The following is a 19,941-nucleotide window of genomic DNA, read 5'->3' on the forward strand; positions in this document are numbered from 1 at the left end:
CTCAATCCAAAGCTAAAGATCTGAGAACCCGAGGGCAGTGGGGAGGGGTGATGATGGCATACATTCTGGAGTCCAAAGGCCAAGGAGCCTGGAGTTTTGATGTCCACCGCAGGAGAAGAGTACCCCAGCTCCAGGACAGGGAGAAAAAGGAAATCCTTTTCTTCACCTTCTTGGTCCTATCCAAGTCTCCAACTGATGGATGGTGTCTGCCCACAGTGGGGACAAATCCTCCCCACTCTGCCCTCTGACTCACATGCCAATATCTCCCCTGTAATAACCCCAGAAACAGTGCTGATTCAATAGATGTGATATTACAGGAATCTAGGCCTGGCAGAGAAAAAGAGTCACCTGAACACGGGAGATAGAAAAGGAAGAGGTTTTATTTCAGCCAACAGAACTGTGGCAGACTAGAATCAAAACTGGCCGAGTCCGCCCATCATTTCTGTCCCTGTCCTTTTATTGGGCTCACAAGTAGTCAGACAAAGGAGTGACCATATTACCTCTCACTGGAAGTGCCAAAGCATGTGCTGAGTTTACAGAAGCAAAAGCAAGAAGCAAATGTTAGTTTCAAGGACCCAAGACGCTAAATTTTATGAATTCTTAAGAGCAGGATTACCATGGGGAGGACCTTGCACAAATGTCCTTGGGCTTCTCTGAGAAGACTTCATGTTTCTTTAGACTTGACTTTTCTCAGGTATCCTCCATCAGTGAAACCCAAGTTATTTGCATTTCTAACAAGTTACCAGGTCATGTTGCTGTTAGTTGTCTGGGAATCAAACTCTGAGGACTAGAGAAGTAAGAAATATCCAGGGACTTTAAAAAGTCATTTTTATTTTCTTTTCCTTTTATTAATTCATATGCACATAGATCATGAATAATTTATGCCTTTGTGGGGTTCAATGTGTTGATTTTTTTTGTACAAATTGGAGTGCTTACAACCAACAAATTAACATACCTTTCACCTCATTTACTTAATCGATGTGTTAAGACATTTACGTTCTATACTTCATAGATTTGACTTGTACCCTTGCAATATGCTCCATAGGTGTGGTCCCACCGTTTACCCTCCCTCTATCAAACCACCTCCCTCTCTTCCTGCCCCTTTCCCCTTTCCTCCTTCATCCTGGGATATAGTTGTGATTTATCTTTCATGTGAAAGTGTGAGTGATTATAAATTGGTTTCCTAATAATATTGAATACATTGAATTTTTTTTCCATTCTTGAGATACTTTACTAAGAAGAATATTTTCTAGCTCCATCCATTTAAACACAAAAGAGGTAAAGTCTTCATCTTTTTTAAAAGCTGCATATCTTTCATGGCACTTGGCAATCTTTCATGACTTGGCAATTATGAATTGGGCTGCAATGAACATTCTGGTGCAAATATCTTTGTTGCAAAGTGATTTCTGGTCTTTTGGATATACACCTGGTAGAGGAATTGCAGGATTCAATGGCAGGTCTACATTTAGATCCCTGAGTGTTCTCCAAACTTCTTTCCAAAAGGAATGTATTAGCTTACATTCTCATCGGCACTGCAGAAGTGTTCCCTTCTCTCCACATCCACACCAACATCTGTAGTTTGGGGATTTTGTGATGTGAGCCACTCTTACTGGAGTTAGATGATATCTCAAAGTAGTTTTGATTTGCATTTCTCTGATGATTAAAGATGATGAGCATTTTTTCATGTGTCTGTAGACCATGTGCCTGTTTTCTTCAGAGAAGCTTCTGTTCAAGTCTCTTGCCCATACTGAAATGGGATCACTTGTTCTTTTCTTATTAATAAGTTTGAGTTCTCTGTGGATTCTAGTTATTAGACCTTTGGGAGAAACATAACCTGCAAATATCCTCTCCCATTCTGGGGGCTGTCTACTTGCTTTACTTACTGTGTTCTTGGCAGTGCAGTTAAAAAGTCATTTTTATAAAGAAGAAAACTTTGCCAAACTTACCTTCTGGGACACTTATACCCACATAGACTTTATTTCCTTTACTCTTTACTAAATGATTAAAGGTTCTTCAGAGAGAACTTGATGGAAGAAAAAATATTGGTAATGAATTGACAAGTAATAAACAAAACTTGGAGTCATATAAGGAGATGGTTGGAAAGGTGGTTTGAGGGAAAGGCTTTATAAATACAGAGTATACTGACTTTAGAGAGATCGATCTCTACTCAGACAGCTCCAGACGACAATGTGGTTTTGGACACTTAATTGCAAAGATGATTTATACTACACAGATCTCTGTAGCATAAATCATCTTTGCAATTGGATAAAAAACATTTTTATCAACTTGAAAAAAATAACTTCTCTTATGATCTTTTATCAAATGACTAGCCAAATACTTAAAAAAAAAAAAAAAAGCACAACATGGAAAGTAGCTTTATCAAAAATCAGTCTAATTAGCTCAGCATGATTGATGATGAATAGGCCTTCTCTCCAGGCAATCACTAACTCGGTATACCATCTATCTCAAAAGCAAAGGAATTCTGCCAGATTTTCTAGGGCTGAATGTTGAGTTGGATTTTTCCTTTACTGTTTTTTTAAACTAAGATGATGAACCAGAAGAGCACTAATGCTTTCACTAGTGAGGATAGCGTCTTCTCCTCAAAAAAGAAATGGTAGTTGATAACAGTTAAGCAGGATTATTTCAGACAATAAATGTCCAATGCCTCCTAGTAGCTAAAGTTCTTAATGTGACTTCAAAGAAAACACGGATATGGTTTGAAAATGTAACCCAGAGCTTTGCACACACTTGCCCCTGGTTCTGCTTTTCTCCAGATAATGCATCCCAGGGCCTTGCCTTTCTGCCACGGCTCTCCTTCCCTCCTATTACCTGACATGTTTACACACCCCTCCACTTTTCTTTCTCAAAAGTTCTCCATGTCACTATCTGTGGCAATAAAGTTACAAAGATTAATGAGCTGTAGCTGCTGCTGTTGCTGCTGCTGCTGTTCCTGTTGTTGTTTTGAAACCACTTTGGATTCCTGGATGAGCGTCAACACTGAAATGCCCACCAATTTATTTTTTCTCTTTTCTCTAATGTGAGTATATTTGCATGTGGATTTTAAAAAAGAACAGTATCCTACGGGATTACTTTTGCGGATATTCTATACCTGGGGCTGCAAGGCAAAGTGTCTAAACGTGAAGTATTTGTAAACCATTTCTTTTCTGCGGACATGCACCAGACAACCCCCAATCAGGCATTCAGAGTTCTCATGTCATCTTCATCTTACAACTGCTCCAGAGGATGTTCAATCAACATTGGTAGGAAAATAAATAAACCATCCTTAGGCTTAGTTTATAAAGCAGAGCCAGCCTATTGAGCACCTCACACCAAACAGCTGTTTATGGTGCTTTAAGTATATGAAAATATAGTCTGACCAGATTAAAAATACGACAGTATAGACACGTGCAAAGCATAAATAAGACGTGAATCATCTCCTAAAGGAGCCCCATGCTCTCTCCTTTATGCCAGGCATGCACACGCCGCTGGGAGAGGGACATGGCATTTGTGATGGGAGCAGACTAGGCAATGTGGCACCTGTAACATAGCAGCTCAGAGAATCTAGTGTTCTTAGGCTCCAAAGGAGGCTGCCTGGGTTCAAGTTCTGACACTGAAAACTGTGACTGGAGCATGTTGCTTAACCTCTCTGAACCTCAGATTACTCATCTTTAAATGGACTTCACAATCACACCTGGATGAAAGGGCCATTATAAAGGTTAAATGAGGGAACACCGGAAAAATGCTTAAGGCAGTTCCTGGCATACGCTTCAGAGCCCCGGAATTCAAGTTCTGCTATGCAGGGGATCAGCTGAGCTACTCTGGGCAAGTCAGCCTCCCTAAGTCTCATTTCACACATCTGGATACATTTACTATTTTTTCTTTTTTTAGACAGATTCTCAGTCTGTCACTCCAGGTGGACTTGCCAGGGCATAATAGCTCATAGAAGCCTCAAATTCTTGGGCTCAAGCAATCATCTCCTCAGCCTCCCAAATAGCTGAGACTACAAGCATCTACCACAACATCCAGCTAGTTTTTCTATGTTTAATAGATACAGGGTCTTGATCTTGCTCAGGCTGGTCTTGAACTCCTAAGCTCAAGCAATCCTACCCGCACCCCCGCCTCAGCCTCCCAAAGTGCTAGGATTATAGGCATGAACCAAGTGAGATATAAACATAGTGTGCAAAACATTTTGTAAATACACTGAAATATTTTGGATTGAAAGCGTTAAACGGCTAGTAGTGGTTACCTCTGAGAGAGAGAGAATTAAAGATAGGTGGAAGGAATCTGAGATTTTTATTTATTTCCTTCTGTATTATCTGAAATTTTCAGGGAAAAGAGGCTTATTTATTACATATGCACATTTCAATGGTCAAGTCTTCTTCATCTGTTACTGTTATTTAGGACAGCTATGAAAACTTGAACATCTATGGATATTGTAGTTTTCTTTCCAAGCACCTGTATAAATGTGTATAGTACTTACAACATAGAACCCTTCCATTCATTGTCCATATCTGCAAGATATAGGAATAGGTTTAAAGTTCTGTGTTCTTTTCATTCTTGGAGGTCACTTTGGGCCAAAATTTAAAAGTTAGCAGGAGGTAGTTATATGAATTTGGGTGTTAGGAAGTGAGGGGAAGTTCAGTAGGGCCAAGAGGAAGCTCTTATCTACAACACGATGTGTAAAGCTGGCATAAAGCTCTAAATGAAAGCAGGCAGCCCAAACACATCAGGCTAAGAACCTGAAGTTCCATGATACAGAGATCCTTTGAGGTCAAGGAACTGATAGAATATACTGTATGTAAGACATAGTAAGGAAAATGATGATGATGATGACTAAAATAATATCTTTACAGTAATTGAGCCTTTAATAATTCCAGACAGAGTGCAAAGGCCTTCACACAGTTAATGTATGTCATGAGGCCATTTTGTTACAGGTAACATTTGGGAATTTATTTAGCTGTTCACTAATTCACTCGACAACTGTCTATCGGACATCCTCCTGTCACGCATGGCACATGCTGTGTTGTCACACTTCCTACACTGAAAGAACTTACAATCCAGCTGAGGGACACAGAGGGCAAAGGTCTCACTAAGGAAGGTCAAAGATTCCTAGTTGTGGGTGTCTATGTGCAGGTGGAGGTGTGGGTGGTCAGAGAAAGCCTTATCAAGAAGCTCGGGTCTAAAAACACTGATTGCTCAAGGAGCGTCCTTTAAACTGTTGGTCATTCCACTGGTTGTGAAATCAGTTGGGTGGGTTAAAACCAGAATTTTTTTTTAAATGACCACTGACCCCACTTATTTGTATCAGAGGACTCCCAGAATCCAGACATGTTGCTTGTATAAAAATCTGATTCAAATAGTTCTCAGCACTTTGGGCATCCTGATGGGACAAATGAATTCAAGCCCACTTGCGTAAGCCTGAAGAGCCTCCTGGGAGAACTCATCTTTGTCACAAAAAGAGCCAGGCATGATAAAGCTTGGTATAGTGATTCAGAATTTGGTGTGGTAGATACCACTGAAGTCTGTCTGGCCCTGCCATAGAAACATGAGGTCTGACAAATAAGTTTGCAAACTCTCTCTAGAAAAAGTGCTACACATCTCATTACTGAATATAACTATTGTCACCTTTAAAATACTTCCCTTGGGAAGCTATACACCAACACCAGCACCTAGTCCACTCCTCAAAGCAATTTTGGAACACTTTTTCTGGAATGGCCATCAAAGCTGTTATCACATTATCTTTGATGTCCTGAATGTCACCAATGGTCTTCCATCCAATATTTCCTTTATCTTCAGGTAAACAAAAAAAGTCACTGGGGGCCAGAGCAGGTGAGTAGGGAGGATGTTCCAATACAGCTATTTGTTTATAGACTAAAAACTTCCTCACAGTGTCATATGAGCTGGTACATTGTCATGATGTAAGAGCCATGAGTTACTGGACAAAATTTTCTGTTAAGGTTTTCCTAACTGTCACTCTATCAACGTTTCCTTGGTCTGCTATGCTTCTCACAGTCAGCTGACAATTTTGATGCAAGGTACAACAAACTTTTGAATCATTTTATCTGTTCTGTTTGTTACTAGCTGCCCTGACCTCTCTTCATCAGTGATATTTCCTCTCCCCTCATAAAAACATTTAATCCATTTGTACACTGCTGTTTTTTTCATGGCATTATCCCTATAAACTTGAACTAATATGTTCCTGATTTCACTTCCATTCTTGCCAAGTTTAACAAGAAATTTACAAATGTTTTTCATTGCTCTAATTCAAGCTGCGACACTCACACACAAAAACATGCAAGAACATTCATGAATGCCACTCATCAAGACACTGTCACAGGTCTGCATGAACACAGCTGTGAGACAATAAAAAAAAGAAAGAAAGTAATGAAACTTCACTGAGCTGTTTGCACAGCATTGCCAAAGTAAGCACATGATGGCAAGTTCCCGAACTCAACTGTCAGACCTCATATGTCTGAGTTCTAGCAAGAGAGTAGGCTAAGAATAAAAATTGAGGGAACTATTAGTTAAGCTTTGAGCACACGGTGGCACAGAGATCACTGCTTTAGAACCCTACAAATAACCACCTGAGCACAGACCACCATGAAAGCTGCAACAGGAAAGATGGGGAAATTGGGGGGGAGCATCCACAGTGCCTGGGAGAAGCTACTGGACTCTAAAGAGAAGTAGTCATAAATAGAAGGGGTATATTCATACAGGTATATATATTTACACACCCCTTCCCCACTGTATTTGAAATCCTCCAGGGTTCTTCAGGAAAGTAGGCAGAGCCAGGAAACTTTATTCCTAAGGTGATTCTATTGAGTAGACAGTCTACAGAGGCTACTGAGATCAGTAAAGTATTGGTAGAGAAATGGGAGAGAACAGTAAATAAAAACCTAAGAACAAAAGCAAAGAGAAAAACAAAATTGAATGACTCTGGCCACATGACTGAAGAGGTAATAGTATTTGACTCCAAAACAATCTATCAATCAGGCTGACACCATTGTTGTCAATAGGCTGAAAAGCAAGTTTGTACCTTTAGCAAGATAAATGAAAAGTATGCCCAACATCAATAACATCCTGATGAGATAACTGTGTTTATTAGACTAAGGAACTGTGTGTTTTCCATGTGAAAATTCATCCTCATCTGGAGACACCTCAAAAGATAGGGATGAGAGAAAACACGTAAGATGCCAGTTTAGGAATTTTGAACACATCAATATGTAAATCACAAAAAATCTTATTTCCATTGACTCTCCAATTCTGGACCAATTTTACAGAACAGATAACCTGTAACAACGAAAAGCAGTTTCTCCATGACCCTGTTTCATTCACCTACAGGATTCCAATCAATACCCTATTTCCTTTAATATTCATAGGTATAAGTTCCAAAAAAGAATTGTGTCAGATATATATCTTTGTCATTTGAAATTTTATATTTATTAAATACAAGGGCCTGTCTGCCCAGCCCAAGGAAATGACTGAAAATGGACTTAAATGTAGGATAATGACCAAAGTCCTAAAGCCTGACATAGTCCTATTCTTCAAAGAAAACCATAGGTCTTCATTCAGATAATTGGTTCAGGTAATTTATAAGAAAATGCATACCCATCTCATTTTCTCAAACCAAGAATTACTTTCAAAAGAGAGTGGAAGAAAAATAACATGTTCATTCTTCTCATTGTCTGGGAAATTATCTACTCAAAATATTATTCTTCTGCTTTTGGTGTTCTGTTCGTCCCTCTAAGGAATCTCAGGCTAACGTATATTTACATATCAAGCTGACCTTTTCTGCCTATTCAAAATAGAAAGAAAAATGGGAAGAAGATGTTTGAAAACTACAGTAAGCAAAAATAAGGATTTTGAGCACACTCTCACAAAAGAGAAGAGAAATGAAGATTTATTTTATTACAAGGCCTACAGATGCCTTTTCCTTGAAAATGTTACTTCTCTTTGTGCACAGGGATCACTTGTATAGGACTCTGTCCTCTGGGGAATTTTCTCAGCTCAACCAGGCTTGATAACTCAGGAGGAGTTTCATTAGACATTTCAAAACTCACAAGAATTTATCTCTTTCCCCAGGCACAGAAAGGAATAAAAAACTTTCTTTCAGAGGCTTTTCTATTTTATGTCCTAATCTAGGGTACAGAGAAAGGAATATTTCTCACTTCTACTATCTGGTCTATGTTTGGGGGTGGGGTGGAGGAAGCATAAAGTGAGAAGTGTTTGAACCGTGGGCATCAACGCAACCAGAAAATTTTAAGGTATAGTTAATTCATTATTATAATCACCTTCCCAAATACAACAATTATATCTGCACTTGCATAGAGTGTAGGCTAAATCTTTTGTAAATTTAAAAACATACAAGCTGTTTTATGCCTTACAAAGAACACTATAATCATTTCTTTGAGAATTCTGATCCAGATTAAATTACTCCTGACAACATCTTTAGAGTTTAGAGTTAGAACGTAACATTGTGTATTCAATAATATTGTCAGGAAAAAATGAATTAATGACCCATTTGATACATATTTATTAGCAGCCTATTTTGAACTATATTCTATGTGTGAGTTGGGGAGATAGGAAATAAATTCACCTATAAAAAGCTTAAAATTTAATGTGGTAGCTCACATGTATAGTCCCAGCTACTTGGGAGGCTGAGGCAAGAGGACTGCTGGAGCCCAGGAGTTTCAGGTTGCCGTGAGCTATGATGATGCCACTGCACTCTAGCCTGGGCAACAGAGCAAGACCCTGACTTAAAAAAAAGAAGGAGAAAATATGACTTACATATATGGAAACATTAGTGACAAAATACTATCACATATTATCATTATACTTTATATATTTACAAAATATACCCTAACACAACATAATAAAAAGTAAATTTCTTCTTACAGCAATAAATTGAAAAATGGTTGTGACTTACCTATACAAATTGTCATGGATTGGTGTTTATATGTATCAGGAGTAATGCCTACAAATGCTCACCCGTTATACGTGTGTTTTGCAAACTTCTGTGATTATAAAAAATCACTTGGGGAACTGATTATTTTTAATAGACCCTTTTCAGACCTACTGAAATGAAATCTCCAGAGGAGCTTCAGTATTGCATTTTAACAAATGGCTCAGTTGATATAAATAGGGCTGATTTAGAAAACACTGCCCCACAAATGGATTAACAAATTGTGGTATATGTACATCATGGAATACTATGCAGCCTTGAAGAAAGATGGAGACTTTACCTCTTTCATGTTTACATGGATGGAGCTGGAACATATTCTTCTCAGTAAAGTGTCTCAAGAATGGAAGAAAAAATATCCAATGTATTCACCCCTACTATGAAACTAACTTAGGACCTTCACACGAAAGCTATAACCAAGTTACAACCTAAGAACAGGGGGAAGGGGGAAAGCGTGGGGAGGGAGTGGGGAGGTGGGTAGAGGGAGGAGAATTGAAAGGATCACACCTGTGGTGCATCTTACAAGGGTACATGTGAGCCTTGGCAAATGTGGAATGTAAATGTCTTGGCAAAGTAACTAAGAAAATGCCAGGAGGGCTATGTCAATTAATGAGATGAAAATGTATCAAATATTCTATGAACCAAGTGTATGGTGCCCCATGATCATATTGATGTACACAGCTATGATTTAATAAAAAAACAAAAAAAAAAAAAAAAGAAAGAAAAGAAAACACTGCCGTCTTCACAACAGTTCCATGAAAATATTATTTATTCATGTTTCATAGTTGAGAAAGTCAAGGTAAGAGAGATTAATTAGCTACTCCAGGGTCTCCCAAGTTTGAATAAAATTGTCTGACTTCCAAAACTTTTGTTTTTTTCCCTGCACTAAGCTTCCTTTGTTCACTGAGAAAATGATCAGCTTGGATATGGAAACATGAAATTAAAATACTTATTATAGAAAAATTCATTTCTGTGGCTGCTTTAAAACAATGTTAAAATCTGCTTTAAAGTACTGGTGAAAAGAATATTGAGCTCTTGAAATAAGAAAGTCTTTGTCAGAGGTAGAATGTAAAGATTTATGGGAAAGCTGAAGCTTTTTGTGTTTCAGAGAAAAGTTGAGCACACATTTGAACAAGCAATGAGATACTCAATAGCTTCAAAGAGAGAAAAAGAGCAGTGCCCATGGAGAATAACAATGCAGACTAAAGAAAGGAAAGTTATTCTGACAAACACAGGATGTAAGTTTCCTCCATCTTTTTCTTTCTAGCCTTGCCTGTATAATAAACAACAACGCTGGGACCCTGAGGTGTAAGAAAGCAAGAGAGCTGACTGGTGGTGCCAGGCGGTGTCAGTGGAAAGAATTGAAACATTCAGTCTACTGTGATGGAAGACAGTATGGAGGCTCTTCAGAAAATTAAAAATAAAACTACCATACAAACCAGCCACCCCACCACTGGATACATTTCCAAAGGAAATAAAAACAGTTATGTTTGAGAGATATCTTTGTTCCCATGTTTATTGCAGCATTATTAACAATAGCCAGGACATGGAATTAATCTACGTGTCCATAGAGGAGGAATGGATGAAGAAAATGTGTCTGTACATAATGGAATACTATGCGGCCTTAAACAAAAAGGGAAGGAAAGCCTGTCATTTGTGAGAACATGGATGAACCTGGAAGACAGTATGCTAAGTGAAATAAGCCAGGTACAAAAAGACAAAAACCAACTCATCTCATTTATACATGTACTGGAATTTAAAAAAGTCGAACTCACAGAAGCAGAGAGTAGACTGGTGATTACCAGGACCTCAAGGAGGAGGAAAGGGGATTGGAGATAGTGTCAGTGGGTACACAATTTTAGTCAGACAGGAGAAATAACTTCAAGAGAACTATTGTACAACGTGGTGATTATACTTAATAACAACATATTATATACTTGAAAATCACTGAGAGTACATTTACTTTTGTAGAGATAGGATCTGGCTATGTGACCCCGCTGGAGTGTAGTGGTTAGTCACAGGTGTGATCACAGCGCACTACAGCCTCTAACTCCTGAGCTGAAGCCATCCTCCTGTCTCAGCCTCCTGAGTAGCGGGAACTACAGGTGTGCACCATCACACCTGGCAAAAAAACAGACTTTCAGTGTTCTCACCACACAAAAAATTAAGTATGTGAGGACATGGATATGTTAATTAGTTTGATTTAGGTTGATTTAGAACAATTTATACATATATCAAAATATTATGCTGTGTACCATAGATATATACCATTTTGTCGATTAAAATAAATGAATAATTATGTTTTAAAAAGTGAGGAAAAAAAACTAGTCTGTAGCTAAGAGTAAAGCTGAGATATGAGGTCATGTCTTTAACTCAAACTGAAACTAGAGCCAAGTTGTAAACAAGCCCAAATCAGAAAGAAGGAGATAATTGAAGAGCTACTTAACCTTGGGTGTCTTTTCCATGAATTTGGGGGATTCATGACCACCTTAAAATTGCGCCTACAATTTTGGATGAATTTATGTTTTTTGGGAGAGTTAATGTCTGTCTCATACTTCTCATTAAAGTCTCCTATAGCGCCAAAAGAGTTCAAGTGAATGAACAGACCATCTTTTTAATTACCTCAAGCAGATTTTTTTTTAAAAGTAGTTGGTCTTGAATCCCTGAAAAATCTATACAAGCAACAGATAAGTAAAAAAGGATTCAAGGTAGTGATGTGCTGGTAATTGTTTAGAACCCAGCTATTCAGTGGGAAGAAGCATTTGTTGATTTCTGTGGTGTATACAGTTCACCATGGCCAAGCTACCAACGAGACCCTAACTCACAAAATTCCTGAAAATGTTAACCATCAGCTTTCACAAGTCTATAGGACTCTACTCCAAAGGACTTCTGATTCAATCTAAGTTCAGATTTTTTTGTTTTTTTGTTTTTTTCAGGTCTGGAGAAAAATAGAATCACGCCAAGTCATTAATGAAAATAGTTGAGTCTAATTTTATATGAATTTTTTGTTTAAATTTTGTAAATACTGCTTTAAACAGAATATTTTTTAAAAAGACTTGAAATGTTTAAACAAGTTTAAAAGATAAGAATCAATGAGTAAAGCAATATCTTTCTCTAACTTTTTCATAAGAGGGTTGATTTCTGTTGAAAATTAATTGAATAAAAGAGGGTGCTAAAGTCATAAAGAAGTTAGGTCCCTTTTAGAGCAATAGTTCTCAAGACAAAGGTCCATGGGCAGCAGCAACAGCTGAAGATATAGTAGAAATGAAGTTCATAGTTTCCCACCCTAGATCTCCTGGATCAGAAACTCTGAAAATGAGGCCCAGCATTTGGTGTTCTAAATGTCCTCCAGGGAACACTCATGCACACAAAAGTCTAAGGATGATTTCTCTGAAAACATGGTTCTTATATTTCTGTGTGCCCACGACTCCCTGGAGGGATTTGTGAATATGTAGATTCCTGTCCCCTGTGCACACCTGCTGACATTTTGACTTTTGCCAGTGTACCTGTGGAGATTGCCATATTCTTAGAAGAGGGATAACTGAGTCAAAGGTTAAATATATGCATAATTTTTATAGATACTAACTGCCAAACAACCTCCCAAAATGTACCATTTTGAATTCCAAAGGCAATGTATGAGAGTGTTTATTTACCATATATGTTGTCAAACATCTTTTTTCCCTATCTGATCAGTAAGCAGTGGTACCTCAGTGTAGTTTTAATTGCATTTCTCTGTTATGAATAAGAGTTTGAAGGCCAAGTTTACACTGACATTTTGTTTCTTGCAAATAACCTGTTCTGATCCCTAACTCATTTTCTATATAGTGTTTTTTAGGGAGGGGCAAACATTTTTCAAATGTAATTAAATTTACTAAACTATTCCCTTAGAGTTTAGACATTTTTTATTTATGGGAATATTTTTCCTACTCTTGGTGTGCAGAGGAATTCATTTATATTTTCTTATAGTTCTTTTTTGTACCCCAGAATTTCAAATAAATTCCTGAAAAAATTACCATTCACACCAAACTGCTAACTTATGGTCCAAGTTTATAAAGTGATGTCAAACATTGCAGTTATTTAACAAGAGACATGTTTAATAATCAGTCATGTTCATGTCTTTCTGAATTCTTCTAAATGATGTCAATCTGATGTCTTCTTGCCTGAATGACAAAATGTTCCATTAGTCAAATGGAAAAGTTTATTTCTGGAGTAATTGATACTGTGAACAAGCATATTCAATTATTCAAACCCTTACCTTTTTAAGAGAAGACAACGTAAACCATAATGACACAGCCCACAATCCAGCCGATCAGGAGAAGAACAGGCACCAGAAGGTGTGAATATGTAGACACCGCTTAAAAATGAGCAAAAGAAAACAGGTTGGGTAGTAGGTCATTTTGATATTAAATTTTCTGAGTAATTTTCTGAATCAAGAAAATAAAAGGAATCTGACAATATAAAATATATGTAGGTATATATTCTCTAGTCAGACCCATACATAATTGTTTTTGATTTCTACAAAGGATACTTGTGATTAAATCATAAATCCCTGGTGTTGGAATAGAAGACTTGGGTTCAAACCATGGATCTTCCTTTTATAGTTATGTGACCTCGGGCAATTCTGAGCCTGAACTCCTCATTTGTAAAAGAAGGCTAATGAAACTTGTGATATCGACCTCCTGGGGTTGTTATGAGAGTCAAATGATATATGAGCAAAACTTTGTAAACTGTAACCCCCCCCCACGTGTCTATTTAGTGTATAAGAACACATTCATGATTTTGCGCAGCAGCCCATAGAACATCTGTGTACATAAGAACAATCTAAAGTAATTCTGAGGTCACTCCTACTGACCTAAGTGATTATAACATAGAGAAAGGTATTGAGAATTGTTCCCTGGCCTCATTCGCTGACTTTAATCTTAGATATCATAGGAAAAGGAAAGCATCATACGTTATACAACCATTCTTGACTACAGAAACTAAATTCTATTTTTTATATTGTTCCATGTAACGACTAGCACAGAACTTAAATCTACAGGCAGTAATAATTCAACACATGCACAAGTGACATTTGCACACATGATCATGTGCCTGTGCCACCTGTTGGTGCTCTTACCTGTAAAAAGCAATTTACAAAAGTGTCTTCTGAAAATATTCACCACATCTCATTCTTCATCTTTCAAGGTAACACACATCCACACACACACATACATCACACACAAGGATTTAAAAACAACACAGAAAGATATTCTATGGAACTAATGTCCCTGTGGTAAGGACTCTGATATGTTCTTAATTGCAAAGCACAATTAGATCTTATGCCATTAGCTAAACAAAGAAAGAGAAAACATATTCTTAACAATTGCACTCCTATTACAATTTCCATCATTTTACAATGTGAAATTTTAAAAATGCTATTAAAATAAAATCGTCAAGAGACAAGGTACTTCTAAAATTAGAAGACATTCTTATAAAAGCAAACTTTCTGAAGCTGAAGTGAATTTTAATACTTTAAATCTATTTTCCAAAAGTGCTAGAGTCTCTCTTAACTGACAAATTCAAGAGGCTTTCCTTACGTCTCCATCTCATTGTGACCTTGAATAGGGCATCACCCACTAAATGGAAAAGCCCTTTTCTTTACCTACCAGGTGGTATTGCTTTCAGGATAAAACAAACATTATGAGCTGCTCTTTACTCTCATTTGAACAAAAGCCATTCTATGAATTAAGGTTCCATAATAGGGAAGTACAAAATGGTAATAATTTGAATTGTTCATTATAGAACTTAATATTTTTCCTAATTTCAGAGAATTTGAAAATCAATATTGATATTTTAAGTGAGGAATTATACATATTTTATACACACATATTTTAACAAAACTTAACGTAAGAATATTTTAATAAAATTTATAAGTCATAAAGCCCTAAAATGAAATATTCCATTATTTACTATTCCTTGTAAAACAATACAACTGACTGTGCATTTTAACACTCAAAGTATACATGTATTAGGGTTCTTTGAAAACTAATACCTTTTTAATTTTTTATTTCAAAATATTAAGGGGGTACAAATGTTTTGGGTTATATGAATCATTTTTATAATGCTTGAGTCCAGGATATAGATATGCCTATCCCCAAATAGTTTTCATATTCCTGATTAGGTTGGTTTCTTCCTCTTCCCTCCAATGCCCTTCCCCTGGTTCATTTCCACTGAGTTTTATTCCCTCTCTGCAGACGCGCGCTCTTCACTTAGTTCATATTTAATAGTGAGTACAGGAGGTGTTTGTTTTTCCATTCTTAAGATACCTCACTTAGGAGAATAGTCTTCAGTTCCCTCCAGATTGTTGTAAAAGGCATTATTTCATCTATTTTATAGATGAGTTGTACTCGATGGCATTCAACACTAATATTTTCAACTTTGCCACAATCTGCGACATTGTTTGGAAATAGGAATATGTAAGAATACGATATATTTTGCATATGTCACTCACCTTACTAGCACAAATAGGAATAAAACCTCTCTTTAAAAATGAAAAAGTAATTTCAAAGTACTTTTCTCTTGTTTACTTCTGAGCATACCAAAATACAGGGTGTCCAAAAAAAGCACTCCCAAAGTTTTACAAAATATTTTATAAAATATTTACAAAATAATCTCTAAGTGTTTGCCACCTCTTTATAAAATTTTGTAATGAATCCTTTATAAATAAAGGTACATATAGCTATGATTTCCGATTTTCCTCATGCGTGGAGACTGCAGGGATGACTTTCGGATGTCCTGTAGTAACAGCTGGAAGTGTTCTTAAGGAAACTGCACCCTGGAACAAGACTGCCTGGGTTCAAGGCCTGATGCCACCACCACGCTCTAGTGGTCATGAACAAGTTGCTAACCTTGTCTGCCTCAGTTTCCTTATTTGAAAATGGGGATAATGATAATACACATATCTCATAAGGTTCTTGTCAAGATTAAAAGTAAAGATTTAGGTAGGTAGTCGCAAACTGTTTCTTAGACACAGTATATATCCAAACTACTTTGTAATATTAAAGCCAATTACTTTACAAAAATATAAAGTATAAAAAAAATCTAAAAGCCAGCAAATATGTTATTTGTGGAACAACTAGAGATAACTAAGACTGATAGTCTCATTTCACAGACATTCAACACGCCTAGAGAGGTAGAGGAACTTCTCCAGACTTACCTGGCCATTTAGCAGCAGATCTGACACAGAACTCGACTGTCCTTAATTTTGGTCCAGCATACTCCAATACCTCTAATCGAACAGGTCACTGGAGAAAACTGATTTCTAACTGACCATTCAAAGTAAGCATGGATAAAATTAAGCTCTTTTTATTGATTGTTTTTCAAATTTCAAAATTATTCCTAACTTATGAGCATGGTCCATGAATTACATACCTACTACATTTTTTGCAATCACCCTAACATAGGTGGCCAGTGGACCTTTAGCAGAGCTATCACAATCTCCAGAATGACTGAGACAACACCAACAAACCCAAACCAAAGTCTAGAAGTCATTTTTTGCCAGGAGAATCTGATGCCTTAAATCTTACCTTTTTCAGCCATTATTCCTGTTTGAAGTTGGCTTGGTCAGGGCCACGCTTACCTCTTCCTTATTGTTATCCAGCGTCTCTTTGAACTTTAAATAGAGAGAGTTATCTAAAGAGTGTGGCAGCTGCCCCTCTCCTGACTGCCAATTGTCTGCAGAGTGATGTAAGTCATTGGAAAGCAGAACTCCTCTGGCTCTTGTTTATCTAGTTATTGTGGAGGAAAAAGGGGGCTACGTGATCTAAACAATTAAGTAAGCTGAATTACCCTAATGTAAAGGTATGTGGATTTTTAATGCACATAATGCTTTCAGTGGACATGAAGAAAATGTTCAATAATGGGATGTACAGAGAAAAAATGATACTGCAACTAGACAAGTTCTATCAAGGAAGGAAAGTGGTGTGTCAGAAAGAGAGGACTTTGGTGTTAAAGAGACCTGGATCCAAATTTCAACTGTGCTATTTCTGGAATGAAAGCCAAGTTGCTTACCCTGGATATTACCTTTTTTAATTTTAAAATGACAATAATAATTCTTACCCATGAAAGTTGCATAAAGATAAAATGAAAAAGTTTGTAAAATATAGACTTTGTTGTTACATTACAGATGCAGAAGATAAAATAAATGAAATGGTGTCCCTTCCTTTGAACCTTTCTAAAAACAGAAAATGTTATTAAAAATATATTACAAACTAAAGCAATAAAGATTGTAGCATTGCCCAGAATTTTCAGAGAGCATTCATAAGCTTGTTGTTGTTACTAGCAATGTATAAAAATAGGACATTACATTTTTCAAAGTCCAACCTGATTTATGTAACATGACCAAGACCATTGCCTAGATTCTCATTGTAATAATTTTAATTTTGGAGTCTCAGTGGAAAAACATTGCAGAGTGACCTTGCAATTGACTTTCAAAAAAATCTAGCACAAGGTTAAGGGAGTCCCCAAGATAGGCCTTGACTGATTAAATCATCTCCACAGAGCTCCAAAAGTGAAGTTTCCCTGCAAATAAACATGTCTCATCATTGCTAAGCTAAGAATTCATCAATGGTTCTCCATCTCCAAGGAATAAAAATCTGCACTTCTTCTTTAGATACTCATAAAGCCTCACATTGAATTCCTTGCTGTTACATGCATTCAGAATGGTTCCACTCCCACAAGCAATGAGAACATTTGGTTTTCTACCTCAAGTAATATACAAATAAATTAGAATGTGTGGCCAACAGTGTAAATTGTTTAAGTCATTTATTGCCAGTTGTCAAGACCTCAATATACTTCAATACACTATTTAATAGTGAAAAAATGCCTGAATGTACCACATAAACAGAGGAACTATTTATTATTCATGTAACAAAAATATCTTGCTTATCTGTTAAAACTGGATATTATTTTCAATATTAAATAATAATATATTACAAAGGTTAATTGAGGGCAAGCAGGAGATAAAGACAGAAAAAAGCAAAGTGGTCATTGATCTCAGTGAAATATGAAAAGTTTTAATTAAATAGTTTCAAATTAATACTAACTATCTTAAGAAAAAAGATCTAAAGGAAACAGTGAGGTACCCACAAAGAACACAAACTCATATACATATATATGAGTAAAATAATTTGCGTAAAATGTATGAAAATACAGTAGAGTGTATGAGAAGTTTCTACATTTTAAACTCTTATTTCCATTTCAATTATCTTAAGCTTTCTTATTTGGTATAAAATCGACTATTATTAACATTATTACTTTCAAATTGGAGTATGAGAGGGATTACTTTATAATTCATCATTTATTTATCTTACTTTTCTTTTTTTTTTTTTTTTTTTGTAGAGACAGAGTCTCACTTTATGGCCCTCGGTAGAGTGCCATGGCCTCACACAGCTCACAGCAACCTCCAACTCCTGGGCTTAAGCGATTCTCTTGCCTCAGCCTCCCAAGTAGCTGGGACTACAGGCGCCCACCACAACGCCTGGCTATTTTTTGGTTGCAGTTCAGCAGGGGCCGGGTTTGAACCCGCCACCCTCGGTATATGGGGCCGGTGCCTTACCGACTACTGAGCCACAGGCGCCGCCCCTTACTTTTCTATAGAAAGAGAGAAGTGAAGAAAAAACTAATTTACTGAACATGAGTTGCCCAGACTTCAGAAAAGGATTCTATCTAGAATCTCATTTCCCTGGTATCCCATCAATAATTTTTTTAAGTTATAATATTTATTCAAAAAATGTTTTATTCATTAATTTTACTTCAAACTCATAAACACAAGGGCCTCTACTTGATTAATTTCTAACCTTCCTCTTAGAAAGTACTACTTAAAAACATTTTCTACTTGTACTTTACATACTCTTTTAAAGGTTTAGCTCTCAAATCTCTTATTTGCAAGGTGACATAAGATTCTTCTAGGGTACTTGAGCTAAATATTTAAATATTTGATTCCTAATGCAAGATAAATAAAAATTCCTCATTTTTCAAATACTTTTCAACCACCAATGTCTAGAATTACAGACCTGAACATAGTAGATGTTCAATGGATCTTTATTTGAAAGCTGCTGACTGTCTAGATGATGGGCAGGTGGGTGGAACAGTAAAGGCAATACAAGGTAGCTTAGTTTGCACTCTAAACAAAGGTCTAGGGTATTTGCGAAACTTGGTAAATGTAGAATGTAAATGTTTTGGCACAGTAACTGAGATAACGCCAGAAAGGCTATGTTAACCACTGTGATAAAAATGTGTCAAATGGTTTATGAAGTGAGTGTATGATGCCCCATAATCATATCATTGTATACAGTTATGATTTAATAAAAAAATAAATAAATAAATAATAAAAAAAATAAAAAATAAACAAAGGTCTACTATGGTAACTTAAAGAAGTAATAAATAATAGAATTACCTTAACTATATGTTTACCTCACGTGTTTATATGGACAACACTTTACAATGTATTTAATTACTGGTACAGTAGAACAAACTGTGGATCAGGAAATGATCAAATAAAAGAGAACAACATCAGCAAAAGCAAAACTGGAGGAGTAAGGGCCTCCAAAATTTTTCTCCTCAATAAAAGCACTAAGAAAACTGACTAAAATTTTTTAATTAATTTTTCAAAATTCTGGAAACTAACCAAAAGCTTACAATAATTAGAGAGCCGAAATCTCAGTAAGAAGATCAAGATCTTTGATATTTTAATTTTGCCTATTCCTATCTCCCCTGTCTCTGTCTTCTCCACAGTAGCCTTGAAAACCAGTATCCCCTAATCTCAGTGAAAACCAGCAGCCTCGCAGCCACCAGATGGCACATAAAGTTCCATTCTAAGTCTTATTTTCAGAGAATTATCATTGTTTGACCTGGTTGGTGGTTCTTCCAAAGATGTCACTTGTAAAGCTGTCTTCATTTGACCAGACATAGAGGTAATTCAGTGTGAAAAATACCTGCTCCCC

The 19,941-nt window shown here is 36.6% G+C and overlaps 1 protein-coding gene across 1 annotated transcript; it reads right to left on the minus strand.

Annotated features, from left to right (window-relative positions):
* Window positions 1-12,986: 12,986 nt before the first annotated feature.
* Window positions 12,987-16,668, minus strand: STRIT1 (small transmembrane regulator of ion transport 1). The gene is made up of 3 exons (XM_053600706.1): window positions 16,525-16,668; window positions 13,215-13,313; window positions 12,987-13,119 (listed from the first exon to the last, which is right to left on the minus strand). The coding sequence occupies exons 1-2, from the start codon at window positions 16,535-16,537 to the stop codon at window positions 13,219-13,221; spliced, it is 108 nt and encodes a 35-aa protein (XP_053456681.1). The 5' UTR covers window positions 16,538-16,668; the 3' UTR covers window positions 12,987-13,119; window positions 13,215-13,218.
* Window positions 16,669-19,941: the final 3,273 nt, after the last annotated feature.

Source organism: Nycticebus coucang, chromosome 8 (genome assembly GCF_027406575.1).
Source record: "Nycticebus coucang isolate mNycCou1 chromosome 8, mNycCou1.pri, whole genome shotgun sequence".
NCBI classification, from domain to species: domain Eukaryota; kingdom Metazoa; phylum Chordata; class Mammalia; order Primates; family Lorisidae; genus Nycticebus; species Nycticebus coucang.